This window comes from Elephantulus edwardii, unplaced genomic scaffold (assembly GCF_000299155.1).
Source record: "Elephantulus edwardii isolate Elephantulus edwardi_28Jun2011 unplaced genomic scaffold, EleEdw1.0 scaffold00246, whole genome shotgun sequence".
In the NCBI taxonomy this organism is placed as follows: Eukaryota; Metazoa; Chordata; class Mammalia; order Macroscelidea; family Macroscelididae; genus Elephantulus; species Elephantulus edwardii.
In genome coordinates, this window is record NW_006399996.1 from 1,710,236 (window position 1) to 1,728,623 (window position 18,388).

Sequence of the window (18,388 nt, forward strand, 5' to 3'; positions counted from 1 at the left end):
GCCAGCAGCACCCTACCGACTCTCCAGACAACATAGAGGCAGAGAACCAGACAACAGGAAAGCCTGTTTTTGTTTTTACTGGAGGCTCAGGTGGCACATGACAGTTCATAAAATGGCTTCAGAGGTGGGGAACAGAGGGGGAACAAAAAATAAACTGGGGGATGGGAAAGAAAAACAACCAAGAGGAGGTAAGAGCTGGCTGGTTCCTTCTCAGCCTGATTTAGGGGAGGGAGTTGATGCCTCTGAATGATTAAGGATGGATCCCTTCCTTCAACCCTTGGCAGGGTAGGAGGAAAAAACACAAAAAAAGAAAAGCAAAAAAAGGCTGTGGCTTTGGCCCTCCTGAGTCTCAAGAAAAGAGAAAAAGCCCAGTGTTTTTGATGTCATGAATCAAGTATAAGGGGGAGGAGAATACTGGGAAGGGTGCAGGTCAGTTGGTCAGCTGGAAAAAACTGGCAGATACCTGAGAAGGAGAGACAGACAAGTTGCAAATGCATCCCAACAGGGTTCCCAGCTACTGGCCCTGGGTGCACCCTCCAAAGCAATACTCACCAGATGGTATTCTGAGTGTCCTTACTGTTGGAATCACTCCAGTATGGTGGTGGGGGGATCCCCACTGTTGATGGGGGCTGAGGTCTACAAAGAACAGGCTCATCATTTGGGCCATTTGTTCTTCAGAACTTTAGCGTCAATCCTCTTCCACTACCCCTTCTCTTCCCATTCTTCCTCAGCCAACTTCCCTAACGCTCATCCATGAGCTGACACCTGAGGCCCTAAGCAAGGCTGAGGGGGCAGTCTGCAGCGGCTGGAAGGCGGTGACACCTCCCAGGAGTGCCGCTGCACTGAAGTGGGTGGGGGTGAGGGTGGACAGAGAAGGTGGAAAGGAACAAGGGTGGAGAAGTGGGGGGTGGGCCAGCCTTTTCTGTCATTCCACAGTCCTCACCTCAGGGGCTGTGGGCTGCCGACCAGGGGGCTGCTGCCGGCGCCGCTGGAAGTAGGGACGGTTTCGTGGGCGCTGGGGTTCAGGCCGGGAACCGTCAGTGGGGCCTTGGCTGGGCTTGGTCTCACCATCCCCACCTTCTGTGGTAGGTTGTTGGGGAGGCCTGGGGCGGAAAGGCCTAGGAAAAGAAGCAAGGGCCCTGAAGGGAACAAGGATCCCAGTCTAGGTATCTCCCCTTCTCTGCAGGGCTCCCCTCCCAGAGGCAGGCCTGCTTCCTCCTGGGCATTCAGTCTTCGCTAACCAGCCCTCCTTGCCATTGGCTTTAGGCTTTTCCTAGAATTAAATCCTTCCCCTTCCCCTTCTCTCTGTCCCTGGTCAAGGAAGAGAAAGGGTCCCCGAAAGGAGACATCTTACCTTCGGTATCTGGGCCGGAATCTAGGTGGGGGGACCCGCTCATCCCCCTGCTGTTGGTCCCCATCCAGGGCTGCCTCTTTGGGCTCTATGCCATCGGTGCCCTAAGACAATGCAACAACTCAGCAAATACATTGTGGTCAAGCTGTGGACTCAGTGAGCCACAGGATCCTAGAGTAGAACTGTTCTGTATGGTTTCCAAGACTGTAAATCCTGCCTTTCTGGGGAGCTCTGGTGGCCTAGTGGCAAGAAGCTGCAACTACAATCCCAGAGGTGCACAGTTCGAATCCACCAGATGCTCTGCCGGGGAAGGAGGGGCAATCTCCTCCTGTACCAGTCAGATCTGATTTGACGGTACACGCACACAAAAATAATAAAATTAAAAATTTAAAAAAAAATCCTGCCTTTTTGTGGAGCCGCTGATGGATTCAAACCACTGATCTTTCAATTAGCAGCCTAGTGTGTAACCGCTGCACCACCAGGGCTTTATCACCCATAACACAAAATCTGGGTGAGCTGTGGGGATGCCCACCACTCAGGACCTCAGTGTACACCATCCCCAACTTGAGGTTCTATTTCCTTTGGAGACTCTGGTCTCCTGCTTCTTTTCTGGGACATGGTCAACTGGTCCCCCACATTCCCAGCTTCCGCTCACCTCTATTGGCTGCTGCTGGTTGGAGGGCCGAGGGCCTCGCACAAATCGTCGGCGGTAGAAAAAGGGTGGTGGACGCCGGCGTCTGGGGCGCTGCCCAGAGTCTTCAGCCCGCTCCCCTTCGCTGCCTGGCTCTGTCCCACCCGAGGGGGCCTCAGCCACCATGGGTGGTGGGGCAGCTGGGCGAGGCCGGGGGATGAACCGCCGGAACCGACGTCGATTGGGGGCATAGCGGCTACCCTTCACTGGCACCCCCCCAGGCCCAGTGACATTAGCAGCTTCTGCACCCTGAGAAGGAGGCAGAAGACAATTGGTCAGAACTGGCTGCAGCCATGCAAGTCTTCACCTTTCCTGCACTCTAACTCCCACTTCCACCTTCCCTGGAAGGCAAGGAAGTGTTTGCATACTTTTCTAGGAAGGGACAAGGTACCCTTTTGAAACAGCTATTTGATCCTTGAGTTTAAGGCCTAGGGTGATGGTTAAGAGAGTGGTCAATACTGTATTAGCCAAAATGCATCTTCTACTTAGGCTGACCCTGAGGTGGGCGCCTATGTGGAAAACAGATATGGCAATGCTTGATGAATGACTAAAGGAGAAAGGTGGATGTTTATGAATGATACTTGGGACATACTCTTTAGAGGAGGACCCTCAATGAGATGGAGTGAACACCCTGACAGCAGGGTGTGTCAGAGATGAGGAGGGCACAAGACAGGTTTCAGATATGTTGTCTATAAGGTTGCTGTGAGTCCTACTCATTCACACTCAATGGCACACAACAGCAGTGCTATGGAAGAGTGGAGAACATGGCCCCATTCCACCAAAACAAAGCAAACAGGTGCAGTTAATTCCAACTCATGGGGGCTGTGTGTGTGCAGAGCTCTCCAGAGTTCCAATGGCTATGGTCTTTCAGAAGCAGACAACCAGATCTCTTCCCAGTGTGTCTCTGAAGTGGTCTGAGCCAACATTTCCGTTAGTAGCTGAAGGCTTACCCATGTCGGCCATCCAGGGACCCCCCCCATTCCCACAGCCTGGGTTTACAGGCTGGAAACCCAGGGAGATGGCCCCTGATGGCTCCATACCCCACCATAGCCCCCAAACCTTCTCTCCTTCCACGACATCAAACTCCACAGTCTCTCCATCTCCAACACTGCGCAGAAACTTCCGGGGGTTGTTTCTTTTAATAGCAGTCTGGTTGGGGGAAAGGCCATGAGAAGACTGAGGACAATAAGGCAGGAGGCCCCACCTCCCCCCATTTGATTCAACATTTCACTTGGGGGCTAGGTCTGCAGAGAGGCACAAGGAGGTGGTCAAAGTTTAGTAGGGGAAAAGCTGGGAACTGGAAGCTTTAGGCATGATTATGTGGTTACCACTGTCCTCCGGGCACACTCCCTTCTCCCCCTTTATCCCTCAGGGATTTCAAAAAAGGGAGGCTATAAACAGGAACGCAAAAGGCCAAGAAAGAAAAGCAGCCAGCCTGAAGTTGCAAAGTGGGTAAAATGTACAGTGCTTCTTACTTCACTCCCAATGAGAGCCCTTTCCACCAAGGCAGTGGTTCTCAAAACTGTGGCGCCTGGAGAACTTACTAAACCCAAGAGCTGGGCTCCACCATAAATTTATTTCAGTAGGTAAGGGTTACAGCCTGAAGGTGGGTGTCAGATTGATGCCACATCTACAGGTGCGGGGACCACACTTTGAGAACCACTGTACCCCTCTCTCTGTCGCCTATGTCCTTTCCCTGGGAAGGAGAGGGGGTGAAATCACCCAGGCTGCATCCCCCTATGAGGATGGCATGCCTGGAGGACAAAGCCCTACATTTCCTGCAGACACTTCTTCCAGTAAACCAAGTAAGGCTAGTAGAGGTTAAAGCAGGCACCTGAGGCAAATAGGAGGATTCCTTGATGGACATGCCAGTTGTGATGGAAAATGCTGGGGGAACCTGGCTGAGCTGCTAAGTATTAAGACAATGGCCTTCAAAGAGAAGACTAGCTAGGAAGCCAGCTCTTACCTGGTGAACAAAGACATCCTCCTTGGTGTCATTCCTGCAGAACAGGATGGATCATTAAGAGCTCCCCTTTCCTCAAGTGTAGCTGGCTGCCCATTCCCTCAAGCATTCCTCACTATTGGGGATAAGGCAGGGCCCAGGCAGTGAGAGGCAAGGGCTAGAGGCCTCTGGGACATGGTCTAGAGAAAAGTACCTTTAAAGCCTCAGTGGGAAGCCTGGCCTTCAGGAGAAAGGGGGAGGCAAAGTCACCTTGGAGGAGCAGGGACTGCTCTTTACCTGCTAGGTGCTCCACCTCCACCCCAGGACTCCACCCTCCACCTAAGGGGCACCTTAGAACCCGTAGTGCTAGCTGTACTGTCCCTGATACCCCCTCCTCCACCCCCACTGCTCATTGTGGTTGGAAAATTCCACCATCTCCTTCCTTATACACTCAAGAAGGGAGAAAGGTAGGGAAAGGGACTGGAGAAGAGCAAGCTGGAAAAGGAGATAAGGTGCCAGGAGCCTGCTTCAAACTGCTGCAAAATCTTCTCACCCTCAGACTGGGGTGAACCGAAGGGTCGGGCCCTCTTACCACACACAAGGAACTAAAGGTGAGAAGGTGGTTTTGTCCCTTTTCTAATTAACCAACACCTTGCCTGTTACCTGTTTATCCTAGCACCCCAATGAGAGATGGGTTCTGAAAACGTTTAGCCACTTAGGAATCCTCAAGTTTCCAGAATCAGGGTGGTATTCTTCCCAAGAATAAATGTTCTGGCTTTTAAGCACTTGATTTTGCACAAAGGTCAGCCTGCTCAGAGGGAACTAGTGGCTCCCAGGGGGGCAGGGCAGGGTGCCCAGTCTGGGGAGAAGCCTTCTGGGAGAAGACCTGGCTCCGATTGACTTCGCCACTTTCGCCTCTTTAGGTGCGGGGAGTGGGTAGGGCTGAAGGGCCGCAGGCTTCAGCTGGACAGGCGTCTTCCCCTAACCAGGTGGGGGAGTCAAATGAGCCAGCTGCTCTTTAAGGACCATGAGTTGTGTGAGTGCTATGTGCACAGCTCTGAACAGGAAATCAGTGAGGATTCTAGCTCTGAGCCCTCAGGCGAAGAGAGCCTGTACATTCAGCCCTGAAAGCACAGCAAACTAAAAATGAGGAGGCAATTCCAGAAGGTGAGACAGAAGCTGGGAGGGTCAGAATCTGGTTTGCCAAGTTCCTGGATCATTAACCCTCGGTTGCCCTTGACGAGTGGAAGGCGGCTTCATCTTGCTGATAAGCTCACATCTGTGCTGTGGTTAAAGGCCTTCAATCAGAACCAGCTGGGCCCTGCACAAGGCAGCCATATGCCTCAGCAGAAGAGATGAGGCTGGGACAGCGGCCAGTTCAAAAGGCACCCACTCCACCGAGATGAGGCTGGGACAGCGGCCAGTTCAAAAGGCACCCACTCCACCCCCTCCGTGGATACCTGTTGATGAATCCGTAACCATTCCGGACGTTGAACCATTTGACAGTGCCCAGGACTTGGATTGCTGCCAGGCAGAGATGCAGTGGGGACAGTAAGATGAGGGGAAGAGATGGAGCTGGGCTCAGTTTCCAGACACTGTAAAATCTAACCTACCTCTCTCTCTTACTATTAAACTTAACTTCCAGCCAACCAGGTTTCACCCAATGGCTTCAAAATGGAAGTGCCCCAACAGCAACTCTTAAGTCACATTTTTCACATCCTTACAAATCCAGGGCCTTCTTCACCTACAACTGCAAACTCACCTGGTCCAAAGGGGAGTGGGGTGGAGTGGGGTGAGGATGGGTCACAACCAAGGGCTTTTCTAGCTCTCCCCATGATCCCAGTTCACCTGCTTCCCGGATTCATCCATTTACTAAGTGAAGTCAACTGAACCAAGTTTCTGCCCCGGGGGCGTGGCCAGTCCCTGAGAGTTTACCTCCGCTTCAAGGTCCTAGGTGGACCTGCCTTTCCTACCTAAGACCTCCTGAATGCATGGCAGCATTCCTCGGCAAGGGAACCCACTTTCTTAGGTCCACTGCCCACGCCCAGCCGGTCCTCTGGGTCAAGCCCTCCTCCAGACCCCAAAAGGTCCAGGTTGCCCTTCCCCCACCCGCTCGCCCCCACCCCTTCGAGCCGCCCGGGCGCGCGACCCCCCCTCACCCAGCACCGGTTTGTCCGCCTGACTCCGGGCCGGGGGTGCGGGGGTCCCCGAGGCTGCCGTCGCCGGGTTGCCAGGAGTGCGGAGGCCCGACACTGCGGGGGTCCCAGCAGTGGGGCCGGAGGCAGCTCCACCTCCGCTGCCGCCCGCCCCGCTGCCCGCTTTCTGGGGCTCCCCCGCGGGCACCGGTACCACCACTGCTACCACCCCAGCTGCCGTCGCGGGCACCGTCGCCGCGGGGGCCGCTGTCGCCACCGCTGCCGCCTCCGCCTCGCTCATCCCGCCGGGTCCAGTATCGGCCCCCGCCGCCGCCACCTCCTCCGCCGCCTCCTCCGCCACCACCCCGGCCCCTCCCCCCGGCTCGCGAACCCGCCGCCCCGCTAGGTCCTCGCGCCCCGAGCCTCGCCTGCAAGCCCGCAGCGGGCCCGCAGCCGAGGCCAATCGCAGCCCGTCGCCGCGGCGCGCGCAAGCCCCGCCTCCCGGCCGCCCGCCAATCAGGGGCGAGCAGCCCCTCCCCGGCCCTCACGCCGGACCCGCCTCCTGGACTTCGCACTGAGGCCGAGGCCGCAGCCCGCAGCCCCATAAGTACACCTGGGCCCCACCCCTGTGCGGCCACGTGACCAGCCTTCGCGCAACCCATTGGCCGACTGCGCCTTTCCCCTCCCCCCCGTCCCTTTCCACCGGCCGCGGGAAAAATCAAACGGGCTCGTCCCGCCCCAACCGCCACCTGGTCTTTGCTCTCGAAGGGCGGGGCCCGAGGAAGGGGGCTCCAGTGTTGCCCGTGACGACCGGTGGGCGGGGCAGCGGGACCCCGGCTCGGGTGCTGGCGTTGAGCTGCACCAACCATGGGTCCCGGGGGCACACTTCGCCCGCACCCGGCCTGGGCTTTTCTATCCACCTGCTCTCACTCCCTGTATCTCTACCTGGAGACCAGGTGTCTGCCCACAAAGCAGGCAGGAGCACCAAGTCGAGGGATTTCCCCAATTTACACTTCGGCCCACTCTTCACTTTTGATTTGTTTTTGAGATTCACTTTCTAATGCACAGATAAATCGTCTCTGGGTTTTCATAAGTGTGTCCCTTTGCCAACATCCTAATCAAAGTTCCATCGCCCCAGGGGGCCCATGAACCCCTTCCTGGGATCCTGACCTCCCCTTACCACACTGCCTCTGCTGTTCTGATTTCCACCACCCCTGATTTCCTAGTTTCACGTCCTCACCACGTGCTGGATGCTGTGACAGCCTGGGCGCCCCTTTGCAGCTCCTTGCTCTCTGCCCCTTCCACCTTTTTTCTTTCCTCTAACGCATTTGTTGGAGGTGGCTCTCCACCCTAGTAGTTTTCTGTCTAGAACGCGCTCTCCTTTTAGGCTAGTTATCTTCATCCTACGAACTGAATTGTGGTTAGGTAGCTGGAGTCTGAACAGGGGCGTAGATATCCTATGAACTGTCAAAAGAACAAATTGGGGAAAGTGCAGCCAGAATGCTGCTTAGATGTAAGGATGGTGAAACTCTGTCTCTCACACTTTGGACATGTTGCTGTTTCTTGTGGTTTGCTGTCCACTTGGAACACACCCACAGCGGGTTTTTAGAAGCAGTTAATTCCACATTATGAGATTACCGGTGCATGTAGCTAGGAGAAGCTATTCCTTAGAAAGGGACATCATGCTTGGAAAAGTGGAGGGTCAGCGAAAGAGAGGAAGAACCTTAACCAAATGGATTGACACAGTGACTGTATCATTGAGCTCAAGTATGTTTGAAGTGTACTCTTGCACCGGTGAACAAAAGCAGCAACATCTTCAGGTACCAGCTTCACTCCACACGGTGGCTCCATCCTTTATTTTTCTCATGACATCTTTCAAAAGACAAAATTCTCTCATTCTTTTCCTTATTTATGCCCTCCCTAATTCTCCCTTCTCCCAGACTGTAAATTCCACAGCAAAGAAGAATCTTGTAGTTTGTAATTATACCTGGTGCCTAGCACTTTAATTTCTCATTGCCATCAAGTAAATTCCATCTCATAGCGGTCCTTTCATTCATTGTGTTTCCAAGACTGTAAATCGCACCGAAGGAGTCGGCTTGTCTTCCTCCCTCAGAGAGGTTGGTGGATTAGAACTGGCAGAGAAGCCTGGACTCTTGGTAGTGCAAACCCTCTATGAACTACCAGAGTTTAACTAACAAACCCCTATTTGACAGATGAGATTGAGACCCTTTTAGATGATCTACTGTTTCACGCATCTCAGGAGCCAACCTCCGGAGGCTCGGTATTAATGCGGCTCGTCCCCCAGCCACCTCCCCAACTCAGAACCGCGTTTGTAAGCAAGAGAGAGCAGGGAGAAGCGCTCGGATCCCGGAGCCGCAGCCGCCTCTGCTCAGGTGCCAGCGCTCCCTCTGCTGGCCGCTCCCTTAGGCCAGGCCCTCAGGGTCTGGCTTCCCCATCGTCTCCCACCCCACCCCTTGGGCTAGGGCTCTTTTGGAGTTGAGTTTTGTGTCCCAGCGCATTAGACACAGAGGACAAGAGACTGAGAAAATAACTAAATTTCATACGGCAAGACCATGACAGATTAAAATATTATCCCGTGGACTGCCAAAAGAACGAACAGGTGGCTTGGAAAGGGTGCAGCCACAGTGCTCCTTGGAGGCAGAGAAGATCAAGGTTCATTTCTCATACTTTGGGCGTGTTGCTAGGAAAGGCTATTATTTGGAAAAGAAAGAGAGGAAGACCCCCATGGAGATGAATTGGCACAGTGACTGCAGCAATAGTCTGCAGAGATCCTGAGGATGTCACAGGATAGGGTGGGATTCACGTCTGTTGTTCACAGATCACTACGGCATCGGACTCAACTTGAAGGCCCCAACCAACAACCACCTTCACTCAGCCCCTTAAAACCCGATTGACTAGTGCCTGGCTTTGAACTCAGAGAATTCTAGAAACTGCATTTCCAGGCTTAGGAAGGTAAAATAAGCCTCACAGAGTGAAGTATCAAAAATGATATGGAATTTACAGAGCTTAGTGTGGACGCAGTGTGGATTGTAGAGCTCGGTGTGGACTGGTTACAGTTTACAGGTTACAGGTAGAAATGAGAAGAGGCTCATAGGAAGGGGTGAGCCATTTGAAAAAAATGAAAATTTGTATTTTATACTGGTTTACTTACAAAGTTCATATACATTGTTTTTCAAGAGGGAGCCATTTTTGTAGTAAGATTATTTCATAATGGCCTCCCACCTTTCCAAATCTGCTTTCAGCCCCCTCTGCTCAGACTGAGGAAGTTTCAAGAGTGATGGTCTTTCTGCCGTCACCTTTCCACAGACCTAGCTTTCCCCTACTCCCCTTCTATCTTTTCCTTTCTCTTTTTTCCTCTTTTGCTCACTCACTTGCTCTCACCAGCCCCAAAGTTTCTCTTCTCCTACATTTCATCCACTGTCCTGGTTTCAGTGTTCTCCTGCAGCTGACACCTTCACCAATGGTCCCTGGCAGTGTCCTGGGTGTACTGAGTCAGGGCCCCTTCAGCCAGCTCCTCCACAGGCTTCAGAAGCTCTGACTCACCTCCCCTATCTCCTCCTCACCCCCAGCCATCCTTTCATGCTCATTGCTGTGTCCTCCCTGCTAGTCTTCTTGAATACTCAATCTCAGCAGAGAAAAGAGTTATGGTGTCAAATTGGTATAGGATTTGGAAGATTTTTTAAAAAAAATTATTTTAATGAAAGTTTACAGACTTTGGATTTCTGTTCATTCATTGTTGCACACTTTCCTCCCCACCCACCCCTCCCCCAAGTTAGCTTTTCTCTTTGAAAAGTAAAAAAAAAATTTCTTTCATTGTTATACAATCTACCACCACCCCCAGCCCACTCCACTATGCAGCTTTCATTCTGGACTCTTGTAATCACAATAATACCTAATCATATATTCCTCTTAAACAGTTCTCTCCCTCATCTGTTTCAATGCAGTATACATTATTTATCCCCTCTTAGTTTCCCTCTAACTCCAATGTCAGTCCCTCTTTACAACAGTGGTGCTATGCAGTATTTGTCTTTTGTGACTGAGATATTTCACTCAGCATGATGTCCTCCAGGGTCTCCCATTTTGTGTAATACTTCATGAGTTTCTTGTTTTTCAATGCAGCACAGTATTCCATTGTGTGAATATACCAGAGCTTCTCTATCTGTTTGTGTGTTGATGGGCACTTAGGTTGTTTCTGAAAGATTTTTTTAAGGCATTTTTTTAAATCATGCTTTGAGTGAAAATTTACCAAGCACCTTGATGTTCCAGTCAAGCTTTCCTATATATTATTTAATAACATTCATCACAAATGTCCACAATGTGATTTCTTGCCCATTTCTTTACTGTTGTGCTCATTTCTATTTGTCTTTTTTTCATACTTGTTTCTGCCTTTGGAGCAAATGCTACTCTTTTGACCTTATATAGTTGATTATTTCAAAGAGTGAATGCCTCTTTGGTATTACTGGTTATAGGCTTGACTTGAAGGATTTAAAAGTGACATCACCTCTGCAGTCTAGTATTAAATGCACCCAGCAATTCCCCCACCACTCTCTTGACAAAGCCCAAATCAAAGTATATCTCTTCTCTGATGCTTTTCTAATTCCACATTTGCTCTCAAATTGCCTCCGTTCTCTTCTCTCTCACTCAATCTTTGTTGTCTCTCAGAGCAGCTGGTGGATTTGAACTGCATGCCTTCAGGTTAGTAGCCCATCTCCACACCACTAAGCCACCAGAGCTTGTTCTTCTTCTTGTTATGTGCTGTTGAGTTGACTGTGACTCATAGTAACCCTATGCACAATAGCACTAAACCCTGCCCTATCCTGAGCCAATCTCACTGTCTCTGACATGCCTGCCTCTTTTGCCACAGTCACTGTGTCAATCCATCTCATCTGAGGTCTTCCTCTCCTGCATTGACCCTCTACCTTTCTGAGCATGATTTCCATATCCAAGGACTGGTCCCTCCTGGCAACATGCCCAAAGTATGTCAGACAGAACTTTAAAATCCTTGCCTCCAATAAGCAGCTTGATTTCCAGGACAGACCTGTTTGTTCTCCTGGCAGTCCATAGTATTTCAATTCTCTTCTCTAGCACCACAATTCAAAGGCATTGATTCTTCTTCTATCATCCTTAGTAATTGTCTTGCTCTCTGATAAATAACAAGTAATTGTGAAGATCATGGCCTGGATTAAGTACCCTTTAGCAAGCAAAATCTGCTGAAGATTATAAAAAACATTACTGTCATCTTTGTCCTTAGGTGCTATCAAATCCGTTCTGACTCATCCTAACTCTAGGTAAAACAGTAAAATATCTGGTTCTGTGTTATCCACACAATCACTGCTATGTTTGAGCCCGTTGTTGACAGCTCTGTACAAAACCATCTTGTTGAATGTCTGCCTCTTTCTCACATGTTCTTCTACTAAGTATGAAGTCCTTCTCCAGGGACTGATTCCTCTTGATGAAATGTCCCAACATACATGAGTCTCTCCATCTTTGCTTCCAAGGAGTATTCTGCTTGTACAATTTCCAAGGCAAATTGGTTTGATTTTCTGGAAGACCATAGTATTCAGTGATCTTCACTAATACCATCATTCAAATTCAGCAGTTCTTCATCAGTCTTCTCCACTTATTGTCCAGCTTTCACACGTATATGACTGACTCACTCACTACAGTGAAGTTGATTTAGGTTCCAATTCATATCAATCCTCCACTGGGCTTGTGAAGCTGTGGTTCTTGTTGTTATATATCATTGAATTGCCTGTGACTCATGGTGACTGAATGTAAAACAGCTCTGAACCCTGCTCTGTCCTGACCCAATCTCACTGACTCTGACACCTCTACCCTCCTCCAGGGTCTTCTCCTCTTGCACTTTCCCTCGCCCCTCCCAAGCATGATGTCCTTCTCCAAGGACTGGCCCCTCCTGGCAACATGCCCAAAATTGTGAGATTGAGCTTCTAAATCACTGCCTCCAAGACACAACTTGGTTTCACTCCCTCCAGGACAGACCTATTTGTTCTCTTGATAGCCACAGTATGTTCAAGACTCTTCTAGCACCATAACTCAAAGGCATTGATTATTCTTCTGTCATCTTTAGTCACTGTCCATCTCTCAGATGTACAGCTTTAAACGCTATCAATCTTAACAGAAAATTACCCAAAACCCTAAGTCTCTGTAAACTTTCATTAAAATTAATAAAAAGGACTTTTTTAAAAAAGAAAAGAACATTTTCCCCTCACCAGAGCAGATGATAGATTTGAACCATCAGAGACCCAGTCTTCTAGTTCGCAGTGAGATAGCCTATGAATTATACCACCAGAATATCCACATTTATGAAGTGCTTAAAAATGCAATGGGTGATGGATACCTTAGTTTTAAATAAGACCTCTTCACTTTTACCACTTTAAATAGGTCTTTTTGCATTTGATATGCCCAAAGCAGCAGAACTCATTTGATTCCTTGAATTTTGCTTCCATGAGTATTCATTGTGGATCCAAGTAAAATGAAATACTTGGCAACCTCAATATTTTCTCCACTTACTGTGATGGTGTTTATTGGTGCATTTGTGAGGATTTTGTTGTCTTTGTCAAAGTGTAATTAAATACTGAGGGCTGAAGCCTTTTATCTACATCAGTTAAGTGCTTCAAGACCTCATCCCTTTTGACAAGCAAAGTTTTGTCACCTGAACATTGCAAGTTGTTAGTGATCTTTCTCCAGTTCTTCTCCTTACAGCTTTTTGGATTATTCATTCATCGTACAGCTTTCATGAGCATGGTGAGAGGTAACAACCCTGACACACTCTTTTCCTGACTGTCATCACATAAATCATGTAATGTCTCCTTTCTTATGCTCTGTTGGCCTATGGACAGGTTCTACATAAGCAATGATGAGGTGTTCTAGGGTTCCTATCCTTTGCAATGCTATCCATAATTTGTTTTATGCCACATAGTCACAGCCAATAAAACACAGAAAACAAACACAATTAAAAAAAAACCCACAGGAAACATCTTTTTGTTATTCTCTGCTTTCATTCAAAATTCATCTGACATTAGTAATATCTTTCTTTCATTCCTTGATGTGCCATCCAGTCGAGTATGACTCATAGTGATCCTATGAACATCAGATCTGAACACTGTCCTATTCTGTGCCATCCTCAGAATCTCTTAACATGCTTGAGCACATTGCCATAGTCACTATGTCAATCCACCTGGTTGAGGGTACTCCTGTCTTTCACTGTCCCTCTACCTTTCCAAGCATGATGTCCTTCTCCAAAGACTTGCCTCTCCTAGCAACATGCACCAAGCATGTGAGACAAAGTTTTTTTTATCCCTGCCTTCAAAGTGCACTTTGGTTGCACTTTCTCTAAGACATATTTATTTGTTCTTTTGGAAGCCCATGGGTATTCAGTGCTCTTCTCCAATGCCACAGTTCAAAGGCATCAATTCTTCTGTTGTTTATTCATTGCCAGATGCATAGCATGTGACTGAAAAGAACATGGCCTGAATCAGGAGCACCTTAGTCTTTAAACGGACATCTTTGCTTCTCAGTACTTTGGAAAAGTCCCTGGCAGCAGACTTTCCCATTACAGTACATCTGTGGATTTCTTAATTGTTGCTGCTACAGGTATTAATTATGGCTCTTAATTGCTGTCCCATAAAGTTTATCAATATTAGATAATTTCTTGTTCATCTGTTTAAGAGGATTTATAATTTGTAAACTTGGGATCTTGTCTGTCTTGTTTACTGATATATTCCCAGCACCCAAAATCATGTCTTAGGTGACAGTAAGGACAGTATTTTGTAAAAGGAATGAGTCCTCTTTGAAGCTCCCCTAACACTCTGCCAGACTGGTGATCTTTTTTCAACTCTCTCCTTTTTCTTTGTCCTATCTCATGTATCCAACATCATTACCCACCCTCTCCATCTGAAAACCTCTACCATGTCTTGTTTGTTTCCACTCCTTCTTAATAGTAACAGCATAAAGAGTATGCACCACATACTGCCACACTGTGCTAGATACTTTAGATGTATTAAATCATTATTTACTACAACCTTAAGAAGTAAATACGTTATAATTACCCCCATTTTACAGATAGGGAAATTGAGGTATAGAGAAGTTAGGTAACTGACTTAAAATCGCACAACTGAGAATTGGCCAAACTGGGATTATAATGCAGATCTGCTCAACTCCAGAGACTATATTCTAAACCACCAATCTCTAGCCCCTGTACTGAGACTAACCTTTTTCAATAATACATCAACCCTACATCCTCTCTAATACTTTCCATATGTCTGGCTTTTCCTTCCAACTCCCAAGTTCTTGATAAACATGAAAGAATTTCTTTAACCCTCAAAAAGAAAAGTGAACTGAAAGGGGGGAGGGCTGGGAGGGGAGAAAAGTGCAACAATGAGTGAATGGAAATCCAAAGTCTGTAAATTTTCATTGAACTTAATAATAAATTTTTTTTTAAAAATGTGAAGGGAGCTCTGGTGGCCTAGTGGCAAGAAGCTGCACTGCAATCCCGGAAGTGCGCAGTTTGAATCCACCAGATTCTCTGCTGGAGAAGAAGGGGCAATCTCTTCTTGTACCAGTCAGATATGATTTGACAGTAAATACACAAAAAATAATATTTTTTTTTAAAAAAAGAAAAATGAACTGGGCTGGGGGAGGCAGGGATGAAAATGTGCAACAATGAATGAATGGAAATCCAAGTTCTCTATAAATTTTAATTAAAATCTCAATTAAAAAAACAGAACAAAAAAACTCCTACCTTTTCAAGCCTCTGCTTCTTCCTTTGACCCTAGCTTTCAGGAAACGTGGTAACACTTGACATATTGCCTAGGTCAATGACACATCTTTGTCCTGCTGCCTGTGTCCGTGTTCCAGATGCATTGGAGACGGTTGCCTTCCAGGCTTCTTCTGGCCCATGTCAGTCCTTTACTTGCCTCTTCGTTTTGCCATGCTTTGCAGTCAGTTCTTTTGACTCTTTAACCACTTCCTTGAGTAGTTCATCCGTTCCGACAATTTCCAGCACAATCCAAATCCATCCTCCTGAATCCCGTATCTCCTGGCCAACTGCTGGCTGGATGTTTGTAGGAGACCCTGCCTTCATGAAGACCACCGCCATCTCTTGAGGCAGCATCATGCAAATCTTCCTTGCAAGCTGCCTCTCTCCCTCAAGTCTCATTCCTGACCCTTCTAGATCCTACCAGGTCCACATTTTCACTTTGACTTATTTCTTCCACTCCTATCTCTCTCTTGTCACCAGCATGCCTCTTCTGCACCACAGGAATCACCTCTCTACCTGACCTCCTGCCTCCGGGGGCACCGCCTTCTGATCCATTGTTCATGAAGTCTTTTTGGACTGCTTCCTTGCTTTATTTTCACAGTACCATCTATCAGTAGCTATTATTTTCTTGGGTCTTTTTTGCAGACTTTATCATTTATAAGCTTGAAATCTTGTCCATAATATTGATGCTACATTTGTGGATTACCAGTAAGTATTTTATGAAATGAAAAAGGCAGCCAAGAAGATCTTTCTCAGATGCTTTCCCTCCACCCCCTTAGAATACTTATTGTTGCTGTTTTGTACCTTCAAGTTAGAACCAGATCATAGCTAACCCAGCAGTGGGTTTTCAGAGGCAGTAAATCACATGAGAGGAGATTGCCTGTCTTTCTCCCATGGAACACTTATTAGATTAGAACCCTGTACTTTTGCATTGACAGTGCAATTCCTTACCACTTAGCCACCAGAACTCTCTTTAAAATACTTGTGCTGTTGTTGTGTGCCATTGAGTTGGAACCAACCCATAGCTGACCCCCCAGTGAATTTTCAAATGCAGTAAATCACTTGAAAGGATATAGCCTATCCTGCAGACCAGCCAGTGGATTCAAACCTCGTGCCTTTGGTATTGCAGCAGTTTCTTACCACTCATTTTCTGGGCTTGTGACCCAAAATATTCTTTTACAGGCTTCATAAGGACATGAAAGAGCACGTGAAGGTGGGAAACTGGAGGTGACTTGGGACTCTGTTGCAGAGAACATGAGGGGGAGTTCACCATGGAGTATTATGCAGCAATTAGAAGCATCTGACCTGATATACCATGGCAAAAATGAATGGATCTTAAACGCCTAGTATTGAGAGAAAAATATAAGAGGCAGAATGAAATGTATATGACAGTGCTGTTTACATAAAAAATACATCTTCCCACAAATAACAAATCGTCTCACAAGAATAAAGAAAAATAAAGATGTATGATAGTATAATTACCTATGGGAAAGAAAGGGTAAAAGTGAGGTTTTTAAAGGTTTAAAAAGAAAAATAATTACACAAATTTGTAAATAAATGGAATGATTTCTTCTCTTTAAAATCCCTTAGTAACATCCACTGAAGATTCATCGATAAAGTGCAAACCTCTTAGCTGAACTCTAAGGGACCAGATCTGCCTTTCTTTCTTTCCAATGCCTTCCTATCCATCCTGACCTCCGAAGTAGTTTCCCAGACCTTGACATGTACTCTCATGGTAGTCACACCTTTATTTGCTGATGTGGCATAACTCAATATAGGAAAAAACAGCTGCAAACATCCATTTACATAAATGGAATGTGGGATATTCAATTATGAATCTAGGAAAATTAGAAATGGCCAAAAGTGGAATGGGATGCATTAAGATTGATATCATAGGCATTAGTGAGCTGAAACGGACTAGCTATTTTTAATTAGAAAAATCATGTGGTCTATAATATCAGGCTCTGGTGGCCTAGTGGTAAGAAGCTGCCCTGCAATCCTGAACACAAGTGGTTTGAATCCACCACCTGCTTTGAAGGAAAAAGATAGGCAATCGCTTCCATGCAATTAACTGCCTCTGAAAACCCACCAGAGGGTTAACTGTGGGTCTGTTCCAGGTTGACAGTACACAACAACAATAAACACAAGTCTATAATAAAGATCTCTTTATCCATATATTAAAGAGTTCTTGTGGCCTAGTGGCAAAAAGCTGTGCTGCAATACTAAAGACACATAGTTCAAACCTAACATCTGCTCCATGGAGGAAGGATGAACAATCTCCTCCCATTGAATTTACTGACTCTGAAAACCCACTGAAGGGTCATCTAGGGCTTGGTTCCAACTCTATGGCACATAACACCACCACAATGCCAGAAATGACAAATTGAAGAAGAATGATGTCCCACTCATTGTTCAAAAGAACATTTCAAGATCTAGCCTAAAGTACAGCACTGTCAGTGATAGGAAAATTTTCATATGCATACAAAATGATCTATTAATGTGACTAATATTCAGATTTCTGAACTAACCTATAAAACCAAAGATGAAGAAATCAAGAAATTCTACCAGCTTCTAAACTCAGAATCTCAAATAGATTAATTATGTAATTAAGGTGCATCAATACTAACTGGTAATTGGAATGCAAAGTCTGGAAACAAAGGACAGTCAGAAATATGGCCTCGGGGATAGAAATGAGGTTGGAGATTGTATAATAGAATTGTGTAAAACCAATGACTTATGCATTGCAAATACCTTTTTTAGTTTGGGGGTTTTTTTTGGTTCATTTAAAAAAAATTTATTAATTTTAATGAACGTTTACAGAGACTTAGGGTTTCCAATTCACTCTTTTCCTTGAAAAGAAAAAGAAAAACTCTTTCATTGTTATGTAGTCCCTCCCCTCAAGTCCACTCCACTATGCAGCCTTCACTCTGGACTTCCAAAATGACAAGAATACCCATTCATATGTCCCTTTTAAACAGTCTCTCCCTCATCTGTTTCAATGCAATATACATGATTCCTCCCATCCTTTTCTGCCTTCCCTCAACCCTGATGTCAGTCCTGTTTTACAACAGTGGCCCTATGCAATATTTGTCCTTTTGTAACTGAGATATTTCACTCAGCATAATGTCCTCCAGGGTCATCCATTTTGCATTATTATGAGTTCCTTGAGTTCATGAGTTCCTTGTGTTTCAATGCTGCATAATATTCCATTGTGTGGATATATCAGAGCTCTTTGCTCTTGTGAAAAAAGTCTTAATAAACATGGGTGTGCATATATCTGCTTGGATGACAATTATGGTTTCTTTAGGGTAAATTCCCAGTAGTGGAATTGCTGGGTCAAATGGTATTTCTATTTGCAACTTTTTGAGAAAGCACCATACAATCTTCCATAGTGGTTACACCATTTTATACTCCCACCAACAGTAAATAAGGGTTCCACTTTCTCCACAACCTCACCAGCATTTGATGT

The 18,388-nt window shown here is 46.8% G+C and overlaps 1 protein-coding gene across 1 annotated transcript; it reads right to left on the reverse strand.

The window, feature by feature from the left end:
• Positions 1–50: 50 nt before the first annotated feature.
• On the reverse strand, positions 51–6,450 carry YBX2 (Y box binding protein 2). Its single transcript, XM_006899107.1, has 9 exons — positions 6,144–6,450; positions 5,445–5,508; positions 4,009–4,042; positions 3,102–3,191; positions 2,007–2,291; positions 1,355–1,455; positions 944–1,118; positions 553–636; positions 51–463 (listed from the first exon to the last, which is right to left on the reverse strand). Exons 1-8 carry the CDS (start codon positions 6,418–6,420, stop codon positions 586–588), a joined length of 1,077 nt encoding a protein of 358 aa, XP_006899169.1. The 5' UTR covers positions 6,421–6,450; the 3' UTR covers positions 51–463; positions 553–585.
• Positions 6,451–18,388: the final 11,938 nt, after the last annotated feature.

What these genes read in the sequence shown, in the direction of transcription:
- YBX2 (XM_006899107.1), bottom strand. Translation starts at nt 6,420, where the DNA reads ATGAGCGAGGCGGAGGCGGCAGCGGTGGCGACAGCGGCCCCCGCGGCG. An exon ending in AGGATGTCTTTGTTCACCAG is followed by an intron (nt 3,192 to 4,008) that starts GTAAGAGCTGGC and finishes TCCCCCAACCAG; the next exon opens with ACTGCTATTAAAAGAAACAA. An exon ending in GGCAGCCCACAGCCCCTGAG is followed by an intron (nt 637 to 943) that starts GTGAGGACTGTG and finishes TGTTCTTTGTAG; the next exon opens with ACCTCAGCCCCCATCAACAG.